Genomic DNA, 21,852 nt, shown 5'->3' on the forward strand with positions numbered 1-21,852 from the left:
TGGCCTTATGTATGTCTTCCTTGGAAAATATTTATTCAGATCTTCTGCCCCTTTTTAATCAGATCATTTGTTCTTCTGGTGTTGGTATTTTTTTAAATTCTAGTATTTTATTTATTTGTTAGAGAGAGAGCACAGCAGAGGGAGTGGCAGGCAAAGCAGGCAGAGCAGGTAGAGGGAGAAGCAGGCTCCCCACTGAGCAAGAAACCCAGCACAGGACTTAATCCCAGGACCATCAGGACCTGAGCTGAAGGCAGATACTTAACTGAGTGAGTGACCCAGGCATCCTGTTCTTCTTGTGTTAAGCTGTAGAAGTTCTCTTTGTCTTTTGGATACAAACCTCTTATCAGGTTTATCATGTGCACGTATCTTCTCCCACTCTAGGGTGCCTTTTCACTTTGTTGATGATTTCCATTGCTGCCCAAAACCATCAATGGATTTTTTTTAATTATTTATTTTTGAGAGAGAGCGCGAGTGAGCGAGACCATGCAAGATCATGAACAAGGGAGGAGAAGGGGCAGAGGGAAAGGGAAAGTCAGACTCCCCACTGAGAGGGAGCCCAACTCAGACTCAAGCCCTGGACTCTGAGATCATGACCCGAGCCAAAGGCAAATACTTAACTGCCTGAGCCACCCAGGTGCCCCCAGTCAATGGATTTTTTTTTTAAGATATTTATTTATTTATTTGACAGAGAGAGATCACAAGTAGGCAGAGAGGCAGGCAGAGAGAAAGGAAGGGCAGCAGGCTCCCTGCTGAGCAGAGAGCCCGATGTGGGACTTGATCCCAGGACCCTGAGATCATGACCTGAGCCGAAGGCAGCGGCTTAACCCACTGAGCCACCCAGGTGCCCCAGTCAATGGATTTTTGACAAGGGTGCCAAGACTATTCAATTCAAGGGAAAAAACAGTCTTTTCAACAAATGGTCTTGGGAAAACTGGATATCATACACACAAAAATAGGACCCCTACTTCACATGATATACAAATACTAACTCAGAATAGATCAAAGACCTAAATATAAGAGCTAAAACTATAAAACCCTTAGAAGAAAACATGGGTAGAGCTTCATGACTTCTGATTAGACAATGGTTTTTTACACAGGACACCAAAACCACAAACAACAAAAGAAAAAAACAGACACCAAGCACTTGGTGCTTCCAAAGACACCATCAGGGTATCAAAATAGTGAAAAGGCCACCCAAAGAATAAAAGAAAAACTTTGCATATCATATATCTGATAAGATGCTTATATCTGGACTGTCTAAAGACTTGAACCCTTTTAACTCAAAAATGGACATATAACCCAATTTAAAAATGGGCAAAGGATCTAAGTAGGCATTTCTCCAAATAAAATATAGCAATGGCCAATGAACATACAAAAAGATGCTCAACACCATTAATCATCATAGAAAAATACATATCAAAACCACAATGAGATACTACCTCAGACCCTAGGATGGCTATAATCAAAAACACAAAAAATAACAAGTGTTGGCAAGGATATGAAGAAACTGAAACCTTCATACACTGCTGGCAGAAATGTAAATTGGTGCAGTGCTTTGGGAAAATAGTCTGGCAGCTCCTCCAAAAGTTAAACATGTAGTTGTCATATGACACAGCCACCAAAAGGTATATAACCAAGAGAAATGAAAACAGGCATCCCCACAAAAATGTGTATGTGAATGTTCACAGCAGCATTATCCGTAACAGCCAGATGGCTGGCCTCAAATGTGATATACCCATAGAGTGCAACATTATGCAGCAATAAAAAGAAATGAAATATTGAAACATGATAAAACATGGATAAGCCTTGAAAACATTCTCCTGAGACGTAGGTCATAAAACTTTTTCACAGTGGGTTTGCCACCAGAACACAGGTGTCATGAAAACCACCACTAAACCTAAACCAAAATGGGAAAGGCAAAGACGCCCACCAACATCATTGTCAATGGACACCAGTCGAGCTGACCTACCACTACTGGTCATCTGATGCACAGATATGGTGGAACTGACAAAACAACTATCAAAACACTTGAGAAGGAGGCTACAAGACAGGAATGGGCTCCTTGAAGGATACTTGAAGTATGCCTGGGTCTTGGATAAATGGAAAGCTAAACATGAACATGGTATCACCAATGGTATCTCCCTGCAGAAATTAGAGACCACCAAATATTACATGACCATCACTGATGCCCCAGGCCACCGAGACTTCATGAAAAACATGATTAGAGGTGTATTTCAGGCTGACTGCTGTCCTGATTGTTGCTACTGCTGGTGGTGAATCTGAAGCAGGTTTCTCCAAGAATGGGCAGACCCATGAGCATGCCCTTATTCTGGCTTACACACTACGTGTAGAAGAACTAATTGCTGGTGTTAACAAAATGGATTCCATTGAGCCACCCTACCATCAGATGAGATATGAAGAAATCGTTAGTGAAGCCAGCGCCTACAGTAAGAAAACTGGCTACAACCCCAACACAGTAGTAGCATTTGTGCCAATTTCTGGTTGGCATGGTGACAATATGCTGGAGCCAAGAGCTAACCTGCCTTGGTTCAAATGATGGAAAGTCACCAGGAAAGATGAGAATGCCAGTAGAACCACACTGCTTGAAGCTCTGGATTGCATTCTGCCACCAGCACATCCAACTGACAAGCCCTTGCATCTGCCTCTCTGGGACATCTACAAAATTGGTGGTATTGGTACTATTCCTACGGACTGAGTGGAGACTGGTGTTCTTAAATCTGGCATGGTGGTCACCTTAGCTCCAGTCAATGTTACAAATGAAGTAACGTCTGTTGAAAAGCAACATGAAGCTCTGAGAGAGGCTCTTCCTGGGGACAATGTGGGTTTCAACATCAAGAACGTATCTTTCAAAGACGTTCATCGTGGCAATATGGCTGGTGACAGCAAAAATGACCTACCCATGGAAACAGCTGGCCTCACAGCTCAGGTGATTATCCTGAACCATCCAGCCTAAATCAGTGTTGGATACATGTCTGTGTGGGATTGTCACAAAGCTCACACTGCTCACAAATTTGCTGAGCTGAAGAAATAGACCGTCGCTCTGGAAAAAAGCTGGAAGATGGTCCAAAGTACTTGAAATCTGGTGATGCTACCATCATTGATATGGTTCCTGGCAAGCCTATGTGTGTTGAGACCTTCTTTGACGATCCTCCTTTAGACTATCCTGCTGTTTGTGCATGGGACAGAAAGTTGTTGTGGGTGTCATCAAGGCAGTGGACAAGAATGCAGCTAGAGCTGGCAAGGTCACCACATCTGCCCAGAAAGCTCAGAAGGCTAAGTAAATATTATCCCCAGGCCAGTCTCAATCAGTGGTGGGAGAACAGTCTCAGACTGTTGTGGTGTATCAACTGGACCTTTAAGTACTTGTGATAACAATGCATCATAAAATCTTCAGAAGGAAAGGAGAATATTCTGTGGACCATTTAATGTGTGTGTGTGTGTGTGTGTGTGTGTGTGGCAGTTTTAAGTTATACACAACTAATGAATCATTCAGCACTACAACAAAAACTTAGAATGTACCATATGCTGGCTAACTGAACATAATAAAAAAAATTAAGTTAATAGTTTTTAAAATCAGTACTTTTTAATGGAAACAGCCTGACCAAGAATCTGTCACAGAATTTTGAGAACCATCAAAAAAAGTTGAATGGGGAAAAAGAAGAAAAGAAAGAAATCACAAAAAAACATATTACATCATTCTAAAATAAGCAAACCCGTAGAGACAGAATGTAGATTAATGGTGGGGGAATAAAGAGAATAGTGGGATTACTGCTAAAATATATTAGGATTTTTTTTGAGGGAATGATGAAAATATTCTAAAATCAACTGTGAATTGCACAATTCTGTAAATATACTAAAAGTCATTAAATTGATACTATAAATGGGTCATATTATATGGCATATGAATTACATATTAATAAAATCATTACCAAAAAAAGAAAAACAAAAAGCAATGTGCTAAGATGGTTCATTACTAATAATACAGGCACAGCGGCAGACCATCTTTTAAAAAAAAAAAAAAAAGGATGGGGGCAGAGAATTGTTTGTGATGGTTAAAACTGTCAAAATGGGATAGAAGAGATTGTCTCCCCTTTTCAGGGTGTTATTCCAAAAAGAACCATATTCCCACTTGCTGGCTGGATGGCAAATCAGGAACCATAGTCCATTAGGATGCTGTTGCCCAGAGGCAGCTATTGGTCTAAGGAGAGCGGAGCGATAAAATGCAAAAGGAAGAGGAAGACTAGGTGGTTACCATGCCAACAGCCCATTATCTACCATGGCAGTAAAAGAATAGGAAACTCGTGAATTGTGTGATTCATAAATTGCATAGAACATGTGTGCGTGAACTAAAATAGCTTAAAATTGCAGGAGGAAGATGTGAAAACAGTGCAAGAAATAACCCCCAGTCCCTGGAATATCATGGAACATTTCATTAGCTTAGTCCCTGGACAGCAAGATGCTTTACCAGGCCTTCATTCAAACAAAGTATGCCTCCCTCCAGGTCACATTAAGCTCACCCAGATCAATGAAGTATCTTTTCAGGCTCCCTTTCTCTCCTTCACCCACCCATTTCACTCTAGTTTTAAAAACTAGCCATATCTTTAATACTTTAGAAATTAAAAGAATTTAAAGCAATGAAGTACCTTAGAACTTCATAAAAATCTTTAAACACCACTAGAATGCAAGCTTCATTGAGAACAAAACTTTCACTCTCTAATCTACTGCCACCTTCATGCAACTGAGCCCAGCACTTAGTACGTCATCGTCATCAGAATAATAGCTAACAGTTACAGAATGTTCTCTACACACCAGGGCTTCGTGACAATGTCTAAGGAATTGGTATTACGATTACGAGACTACAGGTTGTTGAAATCAGCAGCACCTCTACTTCTAAGGAATTAATTCCATAGAAATAACTGTGAACATGCACCAGTATTTAACAACAGTAATATATGTGCCATCAGTGTTCTAAGCACTTAACTTACTAATCCTCTTAACAAGCCAGCAACCCTGGAACTATTATTAGCTTCATTTTATAGTTGACAAAAGTGAGGTCAGGGACATTAATTAACTTGTACAGGGTCATAGAACTGGACTGCTGGAGCCAAGGTCTGAAACCAGGCTGCCTGCCTCCAGGGTCTATGCTTTTGACTGCTATGCTATATTGCTCCCGACATAATTCCTATAGGTGCTATTTACCGAGGGACTGGAATACCTAGACATCTACCAACAAGGATCTGTTTTTCAAAAATTAACCAAAAATATAGAATATCATTCATCCACTTAAAATAACACTGTAGAATAGTCAGTGCCATAAAAAAATTGTTCAGTATCGGGGTGCCTTGCTGGCTTAGTTGGTAGCACATGTGACTCTTGACATGGTTGTGACAAGGTTGTCAGCTGGAGCCCCACATGTGGCAAAGAATTTACTGAAAATAAGTAAAAAGAAATTTAAGGAAAAAAAATTGTTCAATATAGGGTTAAGAGAAAAAATTCTGGTCATCTGGTTTTAAAGGAAAAACACTCTTCCAAGTATTAACAATGGTAACCACTGGGTATTAAAATTGTAGATGATTGTTTGTTTGCTCATCCGTATTTTCTAAATGTTCTATAATATATTCCTTTTCCCAAAAAAAGAAAACAAAAATGAAAATTTTTTAAATTAAAAGAAAAATAAAAGGGAAATCTATGTCTAAACCTGTATTAGAGATTTCCTGGCAAAACATATAGATTGTGCTCCATTTTCCCAAAAAAAAAAAAAAAAAAAGGAAAAAGGGAAGAACAAGATTGTAATGGTTATTCTATCTGTCAAATAAACTGAGCTCAGGGATGCCCACATCACTGGGAAAACACTACTTCTGTGGATTTTGTGATTTTTACAAATGTTATCTCTCTAATGCTTTCATGTACAAAATGGGATTTTCCTGTTTTCTTCTAAGAGTGGTACAGTCTTAGGTCTTTTACATTTAAGTCTTTAATCTACCTCAAGTTAACTTCTGGGAGCAAGGTAAGATACAGGTCCAAGTTTATTATTTTTCATGTGCCTGTCTAGTTTTTTTTAACACTACTGATTGAAAAGACTACCTTTCTCCATGAAGTATTCTAGCTTCTTGTCAAATCTTAGTTGACATATATGTGTGGGTTTATTTCTGGGCTCTCAATTATGTTCCTGAATCTATGTTTGTACCATACTGCTTTGATTGCTACACTCCGTGATAAAGTTTGAAATCGGAAAATGTGGTATCTCCAGCTTTGCTCTGCCTTCACAAGACTGCTTTGGCTATTCAGGGTCATCTCTGGTTCCAAACAGTTTTAGAATTTTTTTTCTATTTCTGAAAAAAAAAATGGCATTTGAATTTTGATATAGGTTGCATCTATATGATGACTTTGGGTATTATGAACATTTTAACAATATTAATTCTTCCAATCTATAAAAGTGGAATATTATCCATTTCTTTTTGTCTTCTTCAATATCTCTCAACAATGTCTAATAGTTTTCAGTGCACAGATCTCTCACCTCCTCAGTTAAATTCCTGAATATGTTACTGTTTTTAATGATACTGTCAGTGGAACGGTTTTCTTTCTTTTTCAGATTGTTCATTGTTCATATATAGAAATGCAGGTGATTTTTTTATATGTTTATTTTGTATCCTACAGCTTTACCGAATTTATCAGTTCTAAGAGTTTTTTGGTGGCATCTTTAGGGTTCTTTATAAATAGGATCATGTTATCTGCAAACAGATACAATCTCATTCTTCCTTTTGATATGAATGACTTTTCTTTCTTTTTCTTGCTCTGTGTAGGACTTCCAGCCCTTATTCAATAGAAGTGATGAGAGTAAGCAACCTTGCCTTGTTCCTGACCTCCAAAGGAAAGTTTTCAACCTTTTATGAGTATGATGACAACTACAGCTTTGTCATACATGGCCTTTATTATGTTAAAGTATGTTCCTTCTCTATCCAATTTGTTGGAAGATTTCATCATAAAAGCGTACTGAGGGGTGCCTGGGTGGCTCAGTGGGTTAAGCCGCTGCCTTCGGCTCAGGTCATGATCTCAGGGTCCTGCGATCGAGTCCCACATCGGGCTCTCTGCTCAGCAGGGGGCCTGCTTCCCTTCCTCTCTCTGCCTGCTTCTCTGCCTACTTGTAATCTCTGTCTGTCAAATAAATTATTAAAAATAAATAAATAAATAAAAGCGTACTGAATTTTGTCAAACATTTCTGCATCTATTGAGAGGATCATATGATTTTTAGCCTTCACTCTATTAACATGGTATATCACATTAATTGATTTGCATATGTTGAACCGTCCTTTTACCGTGAAGATATAACCTCCTCGACCACAGCATACGATCCTTTTAATGTCCTGTTGAATCCAGTACTTTGTTGAGAATTTTTACATCAACATCCATCAGGAATACTAAGCTGTAGTTTTCTCATCTTGTAGTGCCCTTATCGAGTTTTGGTATCAGGGTAATGCTGACCTTGTTAAAATGAATTTGAGAGTGTTCCCTTCTCTTCAGGTTTTTGGAAAAATTGGGAAGGACTAGCATTAATTATTCTTTGATTCTCTGATAGAATTCACCAGTGAAACCATCTGATCATGGGCTTTTTTTTTTTGTTTGTTTGTTTTTAACTAGAAGATTTATATTACTGAGTCAATCTCCTTAATCATTACTGGTCTGTTCAGATTTTCTTATTTCTTAATCATTCAGTCTTGGCAGGCTGTACATGTCAAGGATATTATCCATTTCCTCTAGATTATACAATCTGTTGACATATAATTACATACAATTACAATTGACATACAAATGGCATCTTATGATCATTTGTATTTCCATGGTATCAACTGTAATGTCTCCTCTTTCATTTTGAGTCTTCCCTGTTTTCCTTGGTTAGTCTAGCTAAAGTTATACTTAATTTTTCAAAAAACCAATTCTTACTTTCATTGATTTTGTTTCTATTGTCTTCCCAGTCTCATTTCATTCACCTCTGCTCTATTCTTCAATAGCTCCTTCCTTTTGATAACTTTGGACTTAAGTTGTTCTTCTTTTTCTAGTTCCTTGAAATGTCAATTTAGGTTGTTTATGTGGAGACCTGGAGTCTCAAATCAGGCAAAAGACACAAGCCATACTGAAGGAAACTAAATGAGGAATATCACTAGTATCTATTGAACACAACACAAATTCTTCAATGACCAGACAACTGTACCCATAAGCATGAACATAAGCATGGACACTGTCCACTGCTTCAAACAACTACAGATAGAGCTTCCAGGAAATCTGGCAGGAGGCCTAATAAAAACTGAGCAGTAGGGGCGCCTGGGTGGCTCAGTGGTTTAGGCCTCTGCCTTCGGCTCGGGTCATGATCTCAGGGTCCTGGGATCGAGTCCCACATTGGGCTCTCTGCTCGGCGGGGAGCCTGCTTCCCTTTCTCTCTGCCTGCCTCTCTGCCTGCTTGTGATCTCTCTCTGTCTATCAAATAAATAAATAAAAATCTTTAAAAAAAAAAAAACTGAGCAGTAGTGCATAAGACAAATTTAATTTAACTTGGTTTTTAATGCCAAAGACTGGGCCCTGCAGAAAGGGGAAATGCGGAAACAAATAAAGAACCAGATAGAATTTTTGTTTAAAAGTAGTTCAACACCCTACTCAACAAACACATTTTTAGCTCTATGACCTTTTACTTATGCCATTTTCTCTGCCTGGAAGACTTCCCCTCAATCCAACCACTTGTCATTTCTTTAACTCTCACTTGTCTTTCATGATTTAGCTCAAACATCATCCCCTTAAAGTATTCTCCAAAGCTGCAGTGTGACATACTTGCTTTCACAGTAGTCTTTCAGAAACAAATAATTATTGCACATCTGTCATCTGACAGGCACCTAATGCATTTCCCCTTTATAACACCTATTTTGTACTATAAAAGGATTATTTTCATTGAACTATTTACATTTTTTACTCATATCCAGCCCAGAACTTCATCAATGCCTCTGGGCCTCCTTTGTAAATGCCTTGAGGCTCTCACGAAGTATCAGGTGCTAGAGATCAGAGTGATTCAGAAGTTGCCCCTGCCCTCAGGGGGCTCATAAACAAGAGAGAAAAGAGGAGATTTACAATTATAGCTCACAATAGGGTGAAGAACGCTGTAAATAATACCATGGGCAAAGGAAGCTTCTGGGTTCTCTGGTGAGGAGGAGATTGGGTATACAGCCTTTGTACATTAAAACTTGTTCAGTGTCCTGAATCTGCCTTGCAACAAGCTCACCAAATGTACTTACTGGCCTTATAAATAGCCTGCACACCATTAGCTCATGGAGGATGAGTCCATTTGTATTACATTTCTTTCTCTGCAGAGTTAAACTGCATTGAAGAAGCTAGGTATTCATCCACTCACAGAGCTGTTGTAACAAGCTAAGTTCAGACCAAGGAATGAGAGAAGGAGGCCAAAAGAAAATGTGTAGCATCCACAATCTTTCATCTGCAACTACGTATCAGTATTGCAATCATTCTATTATTGGCCTCTAAGCAGCTGGTTAGGTTGGAAACCAAGTTTATGCAGAGCTGCTACAACCATAAAAAAAAAAAAAAAAAAAAAAAAAAAATTCCCCTGTGATTAAGGAGTAAAATGAAAGGTGTTAAATAAATACAAAGAAAAGACAGCACTTTCTGAAAGCCATTCTGTCTTGCCTGGAGCGTAAAGCGGAAGCCAAGTGACTGAGAGTAGGTGGGGAAGAGTGAGAATTCACGAGGTGGTGGTGTCCTAACTTCTGCTCTCAGTCCCTGATGACGCTCACCCAACAAGCTCTTTCCAAAATGGCACAGGCAAAAGAGGAAAAGTACCTCCGCAGTTCATTCATAACCTTGAACGCCTTCCCCATGTGGGCAGAGTTGACAGTGATCGTCCTCTGGTTCTTCTCATCACCCCCGGCCTGAACCGGGGGCTGGGAGCTCAGCTTGATGCTGTGAACAGGAAGGGAGTGGGAGGGTGAAGAAAGGATCACATGTTGGTAAACCCATTCACCCAGCTGCCACAACTCAGTGCAACTGCCCACCCACCAGAAGCATCTTTGTCAGCTTGTTTTCTTCATCACAGACTCAGCAGGGGAAGAAATGCCCTGGGTCAGCCATTTCTGCAGGATCTTCCAATGCCACATAGGTTCCTCTGGTGGAAGCCAAGTCCTTAGTCAACTTCTACCAGCACTTGTGTGACTTTATGGAAAGACCTTAACCTCCACCCACCACGCACTAAAGGAGTGGGGACATGGGAGGAAAGTAAGTGCTATACCACTCACTTCACAGGGAAATTTGTTCATTCAACAAACATTTAAAGGAGACTACCATGTGCCAGGCACTGTATTTAAATTTAAGGGAAACCCAACAACAAACAAGGTATAGACAGCTGCTCTTGCAAAGCTTAGAGCTCAGTGTAGGAGGAAGCCTAGTAAATACCTAAACATTTTATATTGATTTTTTAAATTTAAATTCAATCAATTAACATATACTGTATTACTTGTTTCAGCGATACAGGTCTGTGATTCATCAGTCTTACATAACCTAAACATCCTATCTTAAGTATGATGATTGGACAAGAGGTAGAGAAGCACAGAGGACAGGTAACTACTCCAGTGCTAGCAGGATGAGGGGAAACTTACCAGAAGCTAAGTGAGAGCAGAAATCTCAAGGAAGAGCAAAAATAAGATGGTTAAAAAGGAGGATGGAGAGCATCCTGGCAGAGGAAAGAGGAGATACACAGAGACCCGAAGAAAGAGAGTCAAGGGAGTTCAGTAAAACCAGGAGTATCTCAAAAGCAAAAGTTAGAAGATGGAGCAGTCCTATAAGTGTAATATTAGCAAAGCTAAGGAGTTTGGATTTCTGAGCAGTTTCTGAGACAATGAGAAGCCATCAAAAGGAAAGAGAAGTGGGAGAGGAAGCAGGTGAACACATTTGTGCTTGAGAAAGACCATACACTGGCTGTGGTATGGAACATGAAAGCTTCTGGAAAACCATAATCCCATGGAATGACAAGGGACTGTCACTGTTATGAAAAGAAGGTTTAGTTGTGTGGGCGAAGTGAGCAGGTGGGGACTAACGAGTCATTCAAAACCTTAAAGTCCTCTGTACTGAAGACAAAACATTCAAATCCCTATGGGATGTCAACTAGATGCCCAACTACTCCTGAGCAGTAAGTCTCAGCTTTATGGGAGGTGGGATGGGGTATAAAAATTTGGCTTAAAAAGTACTTTTTTAAAAAAATTAGCACAAAAAAAGGACTTCTTTCCCCCTAAACTAATGAAACTTTTCAGCTCCAAGATCAAGTCCAGGACCTTAGAGATGTGTCTGTTCTAAGAGGAAAACAGAACCTTCTCCACTTGCGTAGATTTAGGGACTCACAGTTCACTCGAACTCTAGTTTAAAGATACTTTGCTTTGCCTTTGCCTGGTGTGCCTCCTTCTAGGCAACCACCTAGACTTGCAAACTGGCTCAGGAAAGGGGCTTCTGTAGTTAAGAGAATGTTCCAGAGACCTAGTAATCTCTACATATCTTACAGTGAAATTTGTAACTATTAAAACATTCAAATACAACCGGCAGGGACGCCTGGGTGGCTCAGTCAGTTAAGCGTCTGCCTTTGGCTCAAGTCATGATCCCAGGGTCCTGAGATCAAGTTCTATATTGGGCTCCCTCCTCAGCAGACAGCCTGCTTCTCCCTCTGCCTGCTGCTCCCCCTGCTTATGCCCTTTCTCTCTCTCTCTCTCTCTCTCTCAATCTGATTAAAAAAAAAAAAAATCTTTAACAACAACAACAAAAAAAAACAAAAATCAAATACCAGCATGCAAGACCTACAGTTTGTCTACCATGACAGACTCCTCCTTTGGCTTCCTTCCCCCACTTAGTTCAGCATGCAAATGTAAGGCCACAGTCATCTGAACTTTGGGACTATTCAAATTCTGGAGGCAAGGAAGTTACCTGAGCACAGGAAGATAAACAGCAAGACATGCACAAAGGCAGATGATTAGAATGATATCCTTAAGGAGGCAAAAAAAAAAAAAAAATTGATCTCAAAAACATGAAGAAGATATGGTCAAGGTGAAGGAGCACTCGGTAAGATAAAATATTTCATATGAGAAATTTTACAAGCATTATTTCTTTTACAGTCAGTGCCTTTCAAAACAAGGGAACATATGGGGAAGAGGAATAGAAAAAAACAAGAGAGAGGAAATCAAGTCATAGAAGACTCTTAGAGAACAAATTGAGGATTGACAGAGGGAGGTAGGTGGAGAATGGGCTAGATGGGAGATGGGCATTAAGAAGGGCACTTGTTGGGATGAGCACTGGGTATTGTATGTAAGGGATGAACCACTGAATTCTACTCCTGAAACCAATATTGCACTATCCATTCTCTACCTAAAATCTAAATTTAAAAAAAAAAAAAAAAAGGGCAGTGTCTTTCCTTATGTCAAGGCCAAAAAGATATTTTCTATTTTCTACTAAAAGTTTAACATTTTTGCTTTTGATTATTTTATCTGATGTTGGATTTTTATGTCACAATGTGAAATACAGTTCTAATTCTTTCCCATACGTTCCACTTACGGAATACTTATTTTTCCCACTTACCTGTCATGCCACCTTAGGTCACATGTCAAAGTTCCAAAGACAGGGATCTATTTCCAGACTAAGTTATATCATTTGGTCAATTTATCTGTCTACATTATTTCTGTAACTTCATTATAAGGCTCGATATCTGACAGGGCAAGCAAGTCCTCAATCCTATTATTATGCTTCAACTATGTCCTCACTGTTCCAGTTTCTTTACTCTTTCATCCAAATTTTAGTATCAGTTTGTTAAGTTCTATGAATGACTCATAGGATGTTGATGGAAACCACACTGAATTTATAGATCAATTAGGACAGAACTGATACTTTCTGATATTATGTCTTCCAATCCATGAACATGTAATATCTCTCTCCATTTATTTAATCTTCTTTAATGTCAAACCTTTATATTTTTCTATGACGACCTTATGCATTTTTGATTCAAGTTATTAAGTACTCTAAAATTTTTGTTGTTTTTTAACAATAGCAATGGTGCTTTTTTGAACTGTATTTTCTGACTGTTACAGTTTATAAAATGCAATTGATTTTTGCAAATGACTATCCAGCCACCTTACCAAATGTTCTTAATTTCTTTATTTGTCTGAAGAGTCAATAAGGTGTTCTATGTAAGCAATCCTATTAACCTGCATATATAGAGGGTTTTTTTTTCCCCTCCTTTCCAATGTTTAGGCCTCTAATTTTCTTTTTAAGGGGGCGCCTGGGTGGCTCAGTGGGTTAAAGCCTCTGCCTTCAGCTCAGGTCATGGTCCTGGGGTCCTGGGATCAAGCCCCACGTCGAGGGCTCTCTGCTCCGCAGGGAGCCTGCTTTCTCCCCTCTCCCTGCCTGCCTCTCTGCCTATTTGTGATTTCTCCCTGTCAAATAAATAAAATCTTAAAAAAAAAAAAAAAGAAGAAATTTTGCGCTGCTAGGATGGCCACACAATGTTGAACAGAAAGTGTGCTAACAAATACTCTTATCATCTTCCTGATTTTAAAGATGATGTTTCTAATGTTTCCCCATTGTGCATGTTTGTTGTAGGATTTTTACAGATGACCTTAATCAAATTAAGAAAATTCCCTTGTATTTTATTACTTTTTAATCATAAAGTTATACTGAATTTTATCAAATATTTCTGTGAATCTAATGACCTGATCACATGGATTTTTCCTTTTAATCCTTTTTTTTTTTTTTAGATTTTCCTTATTTTTCAGAGAGAGAGAGAGGACACGCTCAAGCAGGAGGAGCAGCAGGCAGATGGAGAAGCAGGCTCCCCACTGAGCAAGGAACCCAATGTGGAACTCAATCCCAGGACCCTGGAATCACAACCTGACCTGAAGACAAACACTTAACTTAACTGACTGGGCCATCCAGTCATCCTTTCCACTTTAATCTTTTAATGGGGCAAATGATACTAATATATTTTCTAAAACTAAACCATACTTGCATTCCTGGGATAAATCTAGAAATTGCAAAAAGACTTCACAAGTATTCATTATAAACGCTGTCTTCAAATTGTAAAGAAACTTAAAAGCCAACAGAAAAAAATATGTAATTCGGTACTGATTAAAGAATGACTGAAGGTTTCTGACAAGGAACTAATTTGAGCTCCTAAAAGCCCAGTGGACAGACATTATTAGTTCTATTTCACACATATGGAATAGGGCCATCTTGGAAGCACTAACAACAAGCTCCAGCCTGACCCGTGAACAGGAAGGCTTGCTCTTCCTGTTGCATTGCTCTTTGCACTTTCTGGCCTGTCAAAATGGTCTAATAATGAAAACCCTGCACTTGTCCTTATAAGTGATGGACGGCAGAGCAGAGTGGAAGAATTTGCCCCAACCAATGGCTCCAAGGCTAATGATTTTAAAAAGTACAAGTGGGGTTAGTTTTCAGAGTTAAACTATAAGTCAATACACATAAAATATTAATCACGGAAGGTATAAAAATATCTAATTTCTGAATGTTGGGTCCTCTCAGCACACCACCTCCTACAGCCTTTTCTCTGGCCCACCCTTGTCCTTTACCATCCAGATCCACATATCCAACGTCTGCCTTAAATCCCTCACATTTTGCACAGTAACTCATACTCACCCTATCCCAAATGAGGCTCTCTACCCTCCCTACTCATCCTCAAGGCTACTCTTCTTTTTGTACTCAAACCACCCACTCACCTATTCAAGGCAGAAACTGGGATGTCCTCCTTGGTAACCTCTTCCCTCTCTCTCTCACACCCCTCACATACAGTCCCAAGTGCTCCTTTAATCTGTCCCCACTCCATTACCTTCTCAGAGTCAGCCAGGCCATCATGATCCCTTGCCTGCCTCACTAAGATAACCTGCTCCCTGACTCCAGAGTGACCTTTACAGAATGTCAGTGTGAGCAACGGATGTTCTGTGTGAAACCTCCCACTGGTTCTTCACTGGGTTCAGAATAAATCTCAGAAATCTTTTTTTTTTTTTTTTAAAGATTTTTTATTTATTTATTTGACAGAGAGACATCACAAGTAGGCAGAGAGGCAGGCAGAGAGAGAGAGAGAGGAGGAAGCAGGCTCCCCGCTGAACAGAGAGCCCGATGCGGGACTCGATCGATCCCAGGACCCTGAGATCATGACCCGAGCCGAGGGCAGCGGCTCAACCCACTGAGCCACCCAGGCACCCTAAATCTCAGAACTCTTAATCTCACAAAAGAAACTGAGGGTTGCCGGGGGAAGGGGGGTAGGGAGAGGCTGGTGGGGTTATGGACATTGGGGAGGCTACCTGTACCCCTGGGGCTAATAATACACTATATGTTTATTAAAAAAAAAATAAATAAATAAAAGAATAAATCTCAGAGACCTAGCCTGGCCCTTCAGAACTCTATCATTGCCCTGAAGACTTCTTGCTACCAAACTCCTAAAATATTTGCACCTGTCTAAATATACCAGGCTCCTTTGCCTTACCCTACTCATTCTTAGCCTCTTGCTGGAAGTCTTCCTTATCACCCTCCACTATCCACTAGATTAATTTCCCTTCTGTGTTCCCACAGTACTCAGTGCTTTCCTCCATGTAATACTGTAATTACCTCTTACTCTTCTGTCTCTCCCACATAGCGCATTGCTGGGACATGTTTAACAGTTAGTTGCCAGGAAGAGAGCCCTGATTTGTAACATTTGCCAATTTCTATGGTGTCAATACTCCCACCGTGGCAGATTTCAAGCTATCAACATGATCTTACTGAACATGTGAAAAAGAGATGGGTAACACCACACCATTATACCACAATGCAGTATTTTTACCACAGAGACACAAGAGACATAATTTAAAAGGCATAGACCATAGTAAAATAACTAGGAAGAGATGAGTTTGGGGTATTCATTATACTTGTTTATAATTTATTTTTAAGTTATAGAATGTATTTTTAATAAAGGCTATACTTCTTAGAATGACTCACAAAATTCCTGACAATAAGCAGCCCTTATCAATGGTGAGTGCTGGCTCCGGCATAGCACCGCCAACCCTAGACTTTGAGCTCCATGACAACCAGGATGGTGTCTTATTCTCCTCTGTATTCTGAGCCTCTGGCACATGGCAGGTGCTCAATAAACAATCACTGAGTAAATGATTGGATAGGTAAGTAAATAAGATGTAACTACCAACTATTCCAGTCTTTCCTCACTTCACCTCATTAAAATAATTATGGCTTTGTCCCTCTCAACGTCCCCTCTTTGTACCCCCATAGAAGGGGGTGGGGTTCTTTCTTAGCTGGTCTAGTCCCCTGCATTAGTGATATGGAATAAAGAGGATGCAGGGAGAAAGGAAGGAAGGAAGGGGAAGGGTGAGAGGGAGGGAGGGAAGGGGAGGGGAAGGAAGGGAGAGGAAGGAAGGAAGGAAGGAAGAGAAGAAGGAAGGAAGGTAGGTAGTTACAGTATCAGTTCTTGGGCTCTTCCTTTGCTGAGGAAAATTCATGCAAGGAATAGAAAAGAGAGGGCATGGTGGCAGGGCAGGAGATGGAAAAGCCTCTAAGCCGCCGACTGTGCAGGGAATTTGGGGGATATGCCAAATGAGAAGCTCCAGAGGATCCAGAGTATGAGAGAGTGTGCAGGAAAGGGGAGATCGAGAAATGCTGCTGAGCTGAGCATTAGGAACGGCATTCCCTCTAAGTCTTCAAGAAACGCAAAGGAAGGTCAGAGGGTGTGGGCTGACACTGGGCCACATAAAAAGAGTCCAAGCACATTATGTTCAAGCTACAGAAGAGAGAGAATAAAGAGAGGCAACGTCACCTAAAGAAGGCAGAACAGCTCTGAGTCAGAGTAAGACTATGTCAAAGTGCTAACCCCCAACAAAGAAAGTGTCATTTAGAAAGGGAAACTGAAAAAGAAGAACCAGACGGAGGAAACCCCCCATCCAGTTCATCACACACTATCTAGGAAAGAAAGGATTTAATAATCATCATGGTCTGACCTGGTTCAGCCTCGGGTCGGATGCATGTTTTAAAGCTTGAAGCCTGTAAACATTTGAATGCCATAACTCAGTCCCTAGCTCACTATGCAGCCTCTGATCAATTTGGTCCTCCTTCCTTCAGGAAGGAAGCAAGGAAGCAGTAGCAGGTGCTCAGGAACATCTTTACAATAGCCGTCTTCACTGCAAATTAATCAGGTGCCATTCTGACTGCTGTACTTTCAGTTCTCATGGAGAGTTCATCAGCATGACTCTGCGTCTCCAATCTGGACAGCAGTGGGACAGTGACGAAATGGCGTTTCTGTACCAACAGGGCTCTGGGCCAACTACAGATCTAGCAGTTACCCCAGTCCTAAAGTTCAAGGCCAAAATGACCAAATCTGAATTTTCACCTCTGGGCTAGTAAAGGACCTGTCACTTGAAGACGTCCAGGCAGCAGGATTCAGGGACTCGATGGTGCAGTCCTGTCATCAAGAACCACCACCTACACATGGGCCGCTATAAAGCCCTATTATTCTCCATACTCTTTCTGTGATGTTGCCTCTGTTCACAGCATCAGGCTGAGCCTCTGCAACAGCCCACACAGATGCACGAAAGATGTATATTGTAAGCCGTAGCTCCTGGCTAACAATAACAGCACTTACCGAAAGCGGATAATATGGTAAAGCACTCAGCCTCCATGATCTCATTTTATCTTGGGGCGCCTGGGTGGCTCAGTTGGTTAATTGTCTGCCTTTGCTCAGGCCAGGGTCCTGGGATCGACCCCCACACTGGGCTCCCTGCTCTGCAGGGAGCCTGCTTCTCCCTTTCCTCTGCTTGCTGCTCTCCCTGCTTGTGTTCTCTCTCTCTCAAATAAGTTAATAGAATCTATTAAAAAAAAAAAAAAAACCCTATTATCTTCTTAAGCACTGAGATTAAACTTGTCTCAAAGTCCTACATAATTACTAAGTGGAGAATTAACACTCAAACCCAGGTCTATGCAACTCCAAGGCCTATGTCCTTAATAGCAATGTTCATTGACTTGGGACAATGCCCACAGTCTATCTGGCTGAGCGAGCTCAACTTTACTTACACCCCACTCTCTGAGGTTCTTCACTATGCAGCCCAGCCAGGCCAAATGAAAAGGACTAAACCCTGCAGGACCTGTGACATGGCACTACTTCCCTCCACTGACTGCAGGGAAACTGCAGTCTGTATTAGAGTTGGTATCATTAATGGTAGTGAACTTGGAATCCTCACATAAGTCCATCCTGATTCAAAAAAACTGGTGAGCAGCTGCTGCCCTTCCTACTATGTGGTCCTTGCTAAACCAGCTAAAGAATATCTATATGTTGCTAATCACATTCCTAAGAGCTCAATTCATAGGCAATTTCCTTCAAAACCCAGGGCGGGGGTGGCATTTCAGGCTGGGGGGGGGTGATGTGTCTCTCACATGGGCTGTGTAAAAATGCAAAACATAACAGAAACACTTGTCAGAATGAGACAAAGAGAGAGGAAGACTAAGAGAAAAACACCCCTTGTTCTGTGGCATTTTGGGAGCCAAGCTTCTACTCAAATTGAACAGGAGAGCTGAGCTCTTCTACCACGTGTGGTTTTGACAGAGGCTATGACAGACTTTCGTTAGTTAAAAAGAAAAGTCTAGGGGAATTGTGCTAAGAGGTTGAAAATCCTCAAAGATAATAAAAGTTACAGATTTCTAGCTTAAGAACAACTGAACTTATTTAACAGGAAAAAGCCAAAGAATAAAGTATGTTCAAGTTATTTTTCATTATCACTTATTAATGCTCTTTTCACTCTAACCTAGTTTTAGGGTTCATGCAGCACTGAAAAGAATTAGGTCACTTCTACAATGGCAAATTTCATCAAATAAAGCCCTCACTTTAGAAAACTTACCCCAAAATGTTCTTGCCTGCCTCTGTCTGAACTATCTAAAACTTAGCAAGCAAAATCCTGAAAACCCAAATCTGGGTATGGGGAAATCAAGAGGCTTCATTCACTTTGTTTTTTGCAGTTAAAAACAAAAACAAAAACAAATCGTACTTCACCAATAAATATTTCCAAAATGGAAAATTTGGTTTCAATTATCATGGCTGAAATGCACATCTGCTTCAGGCAGCAGTATTGTCCAAAAATGTCTACAAAAGTCTCTAACCATGACTACTAGAGATGGAAGAGGACTTAAGGACATACCATGGAAGAGAGAAAAGGCGAGAGGGCGAGAGGGCTCAATACTGGCTCTTCCCTGGGAGTGCAAACATTTTACCTGGAGTGCAAACCTCAGCATTTAGAGAATATCAGCTAAGTCATGTCTTCTCAAGAAATATGATCTTTCACTTCATCGATCAAGGGTGAAAAAAAAATCTCTTCTGGCTCTGAAGCTCCTGAAGTCCAGAACAAGTTCTCCTTAGTAAGAATGAGCCATTCTGAGAATTGCTCCCACCAAATCATGTGACAGTGCTGGACACACGGTGATCCTCTCAAGCAGGTGCACCCCATTGCTTCTAGTGAAGGAAACCATAATTTTAAGAAAAATGGACAACTAACTTCCCCTTTTTATGATGCTTCCTCCTAAAATTGTTGCTCTCCACAAATCTTGCAGATATGCCAGACATTGTGCCTGGAAAAAAAATTTTTTTTTAAGATTTTATTTCTAGGGGTGCCTGGGTGGCTCAGTCAATTAAGCATCTGCCTTCACCTCAGGTCATGATCCCAGGGTCCTGGGATCAAGCCCCACCTTGGGCTCCCTGCTCAGCAGGGAGTCTGCCTCTCCCTCCTCCGATCCTGTTCCCCCTGCTTGTGTTTTCTTTCTGCCAAATAAATAAATAAAATCTTAAAAAAAAAAAAAAAAGATTTTATTTTTAAGTAATTTCTACATGCCACGTGGGGCTCAAACTCACAGCCCCAAGAACAAGAGTTGCATGCTCTACTGACTGAGCCAGCCAGGCGCCCCTAGAAAAAAATTTTTTTAAATTGTGGCAATATACTTAACATGACATGTTCCACTTTAGCCACTTTTGAGTGTGTGGTTCAGCAGCATTAAGTACATTCATGCTGTTGTGCAACTATCACCACCATCCATGTCTGGAGTATAAATAAGGCTACTTAGCCCACAAGGCTGATTTCCAGAACTGAAAATTTAATCTTAATTGCAAGAGCAACTGCCATTTTCACTGTCTATCTGCTCTACAAACACACAGGCCGATACACACACACAATTTATCACTGGAGTGGCTGAGAGCCAGAGGCCCTTCTTCTTCACAAAACAGAAAGCAGAGCCATCTTCTGCTGATTTTTCACAAAGGCTGATGGCAATCTTAGCATCAGCAGGTTCTTTAGAGAGCAGGACAGCTTGGGGGACACGGCAAAGGTGAGTGCAAATTCATAGGTTCTTCTTGACACTCTGGCTAAACAAAAGCGTATCCGGTTCATGATTCCGAACCACCAAGGCATCCAGATGCCTCAGGATGTCTGTGAAAAGGAGGATTAAGGTAGGTGTCGGGGAACCCTGGCAGAGGAAATGCCAAGCCCTGTGTGGTATCTCACTATGAGGAGATGGATGGCTCAGGTAGAAACAAGAGAATGGGCCTGACAAACCCTCCCCAATTCTCTCATGGGAAAAGTCCCACGTAGTCTGCTTCAGATGGTAAATATAGAAAGTCCTTAAAATAAGCCTCAGTTAGAATCCCAGCAAGACACATGGGGTACAACAGGGCAATAGATGAACGTGAGGGGTAACAAGTACCATTTACCTAGAACTCAAGCTGTGCCACAAAAATTTTACTAGGTGCTTTCTAGGCATTACCTCATTTGATCATGACACCAGTTCGGTGAGGTACAGATACTGTTACTACTCCCTTTATACCAGAGAGAAGAATTATTTGTGGGGGGAAAAAAAAAGGGACATACTCAAGGTCACACGGTTTACGAAGCAGATTCACGGCAACGTCTATGTTACTCTAAATCCCATGCTTTCGATTAAGAGCCATTTAAGGGAGAAGTTATTTTCATACCGTCATGGCAAAGAAAGAAACTGTTCGTTAAAAATCCCTTGGCTGAAAAAATGTTAATGCTTAAAAACAGCCCCAATTAAGCTGCAGCAGGTTAAGCGTGGACCAAGCACAGATTCAGGATTCCTCCAGTCGCTGGAGGTTTGACATGTGATCCTAGGCCAGTCACTCTGCTTCTTGGGCCCTGGGTTTCCCAGGGAACTTGTAAAACAAGGCCGCTTCCCCTGTTCTCTGCCTACAAAGCATTCCACCAGGTCAATGACCCGTGCTGAGATAATAAGGCCAGTAGCCAAAGACGAACCTACTGGCTGAAGGTTTCAATCTCCTCTCTGACCAACTTTCTTCTTAGTTATCAGACTTTCCAGCAAAAGTTATCAGCTAATTGCCAAATAATTACGCAGCCCCTACTCCGCACGCAGCACACAGCAATGAGTGAGGAGTATGCAGAAGTACGGGCATGCTCCTTACCCTACAGAACCCGTCTCTGAGTTTGGGGACTGGAAAGATATACAAAACAAAATCAGAAAAACGTCGGGGGGTTGGAGGGGGCATGATTCAGTATCCAACTATGGCTACAAACTGGAGAGACTAGAATTCAGAAGAACATCACCTAGAACTAGGGTTTCAAAACAGCCTTGTTAGATGGAGAACTTTCAGAAAAGAAGAAGGGAAAGGCATTCCAGGTAAAAGGAACTCTGGGAATGAAGGATCTGGGACTGGATGGAGCAGTATACAGGACGGATGGTCACAAAAGAGACCAAAAACACTGCCCAGCGCGGGGGTATGGGTGAGCAGAG

At 40.9% G+C, this 21,852-nt stretch overlaps 1 protein-coding gene and 1 pseudogene across 3 annotated transcripts in view; one reads left to right on the top strand and one right to left on the bottom strand.

Moving 5' to 3' along the window:
- Nucleotides 1-21,852, bottom strand: part of KLHL3 (kelch like family member 3) — a 112,763-nt gene that overhangs the window by 88,594 nt on the left and 2,317 nt on the right. For 2 of the 3 annotated variants that reach the window (XM_059417626.1, XM_059417624.1), the window contains exon 2: nucleotides 9,862-9,981. The exons of the other annotated variant lie outside the window; for it this stretch is intronic. In XM_059417626.1, the coding sequence (XP_059273609.1) occupies nucleotides 9,862-9,874 (13 nt within the window). In that variant the 5' untranslated portion in view covers nucleotides 9,875-9,981. The remainder of the gene's footprint in view (nucleotides 1-9,861; nucleotides 9,982-21,852) is intronic. 3 annotated transcript variants of the gene reach the window in all.
- LOC132027883 (elongation factor 1-alpha 1-like) lies at nucleotides 1,908-3,302 on the top strand (annotated as a pseudogene).

Source organism: Mustela nigripes, chromosome 12, assembly GCF_022355385.1.
Source record: "Mustela nigripes isolate SB6536 chromosome 12, MUSNIG.SB6536, whole genome shotgun sequence".
NCBI classification, from domain to species: Eukaryota; Metazoa; Chordata; class Mammalia; order Carnivora; family Mustelidae; genus Mustela; species Mustela nigripes.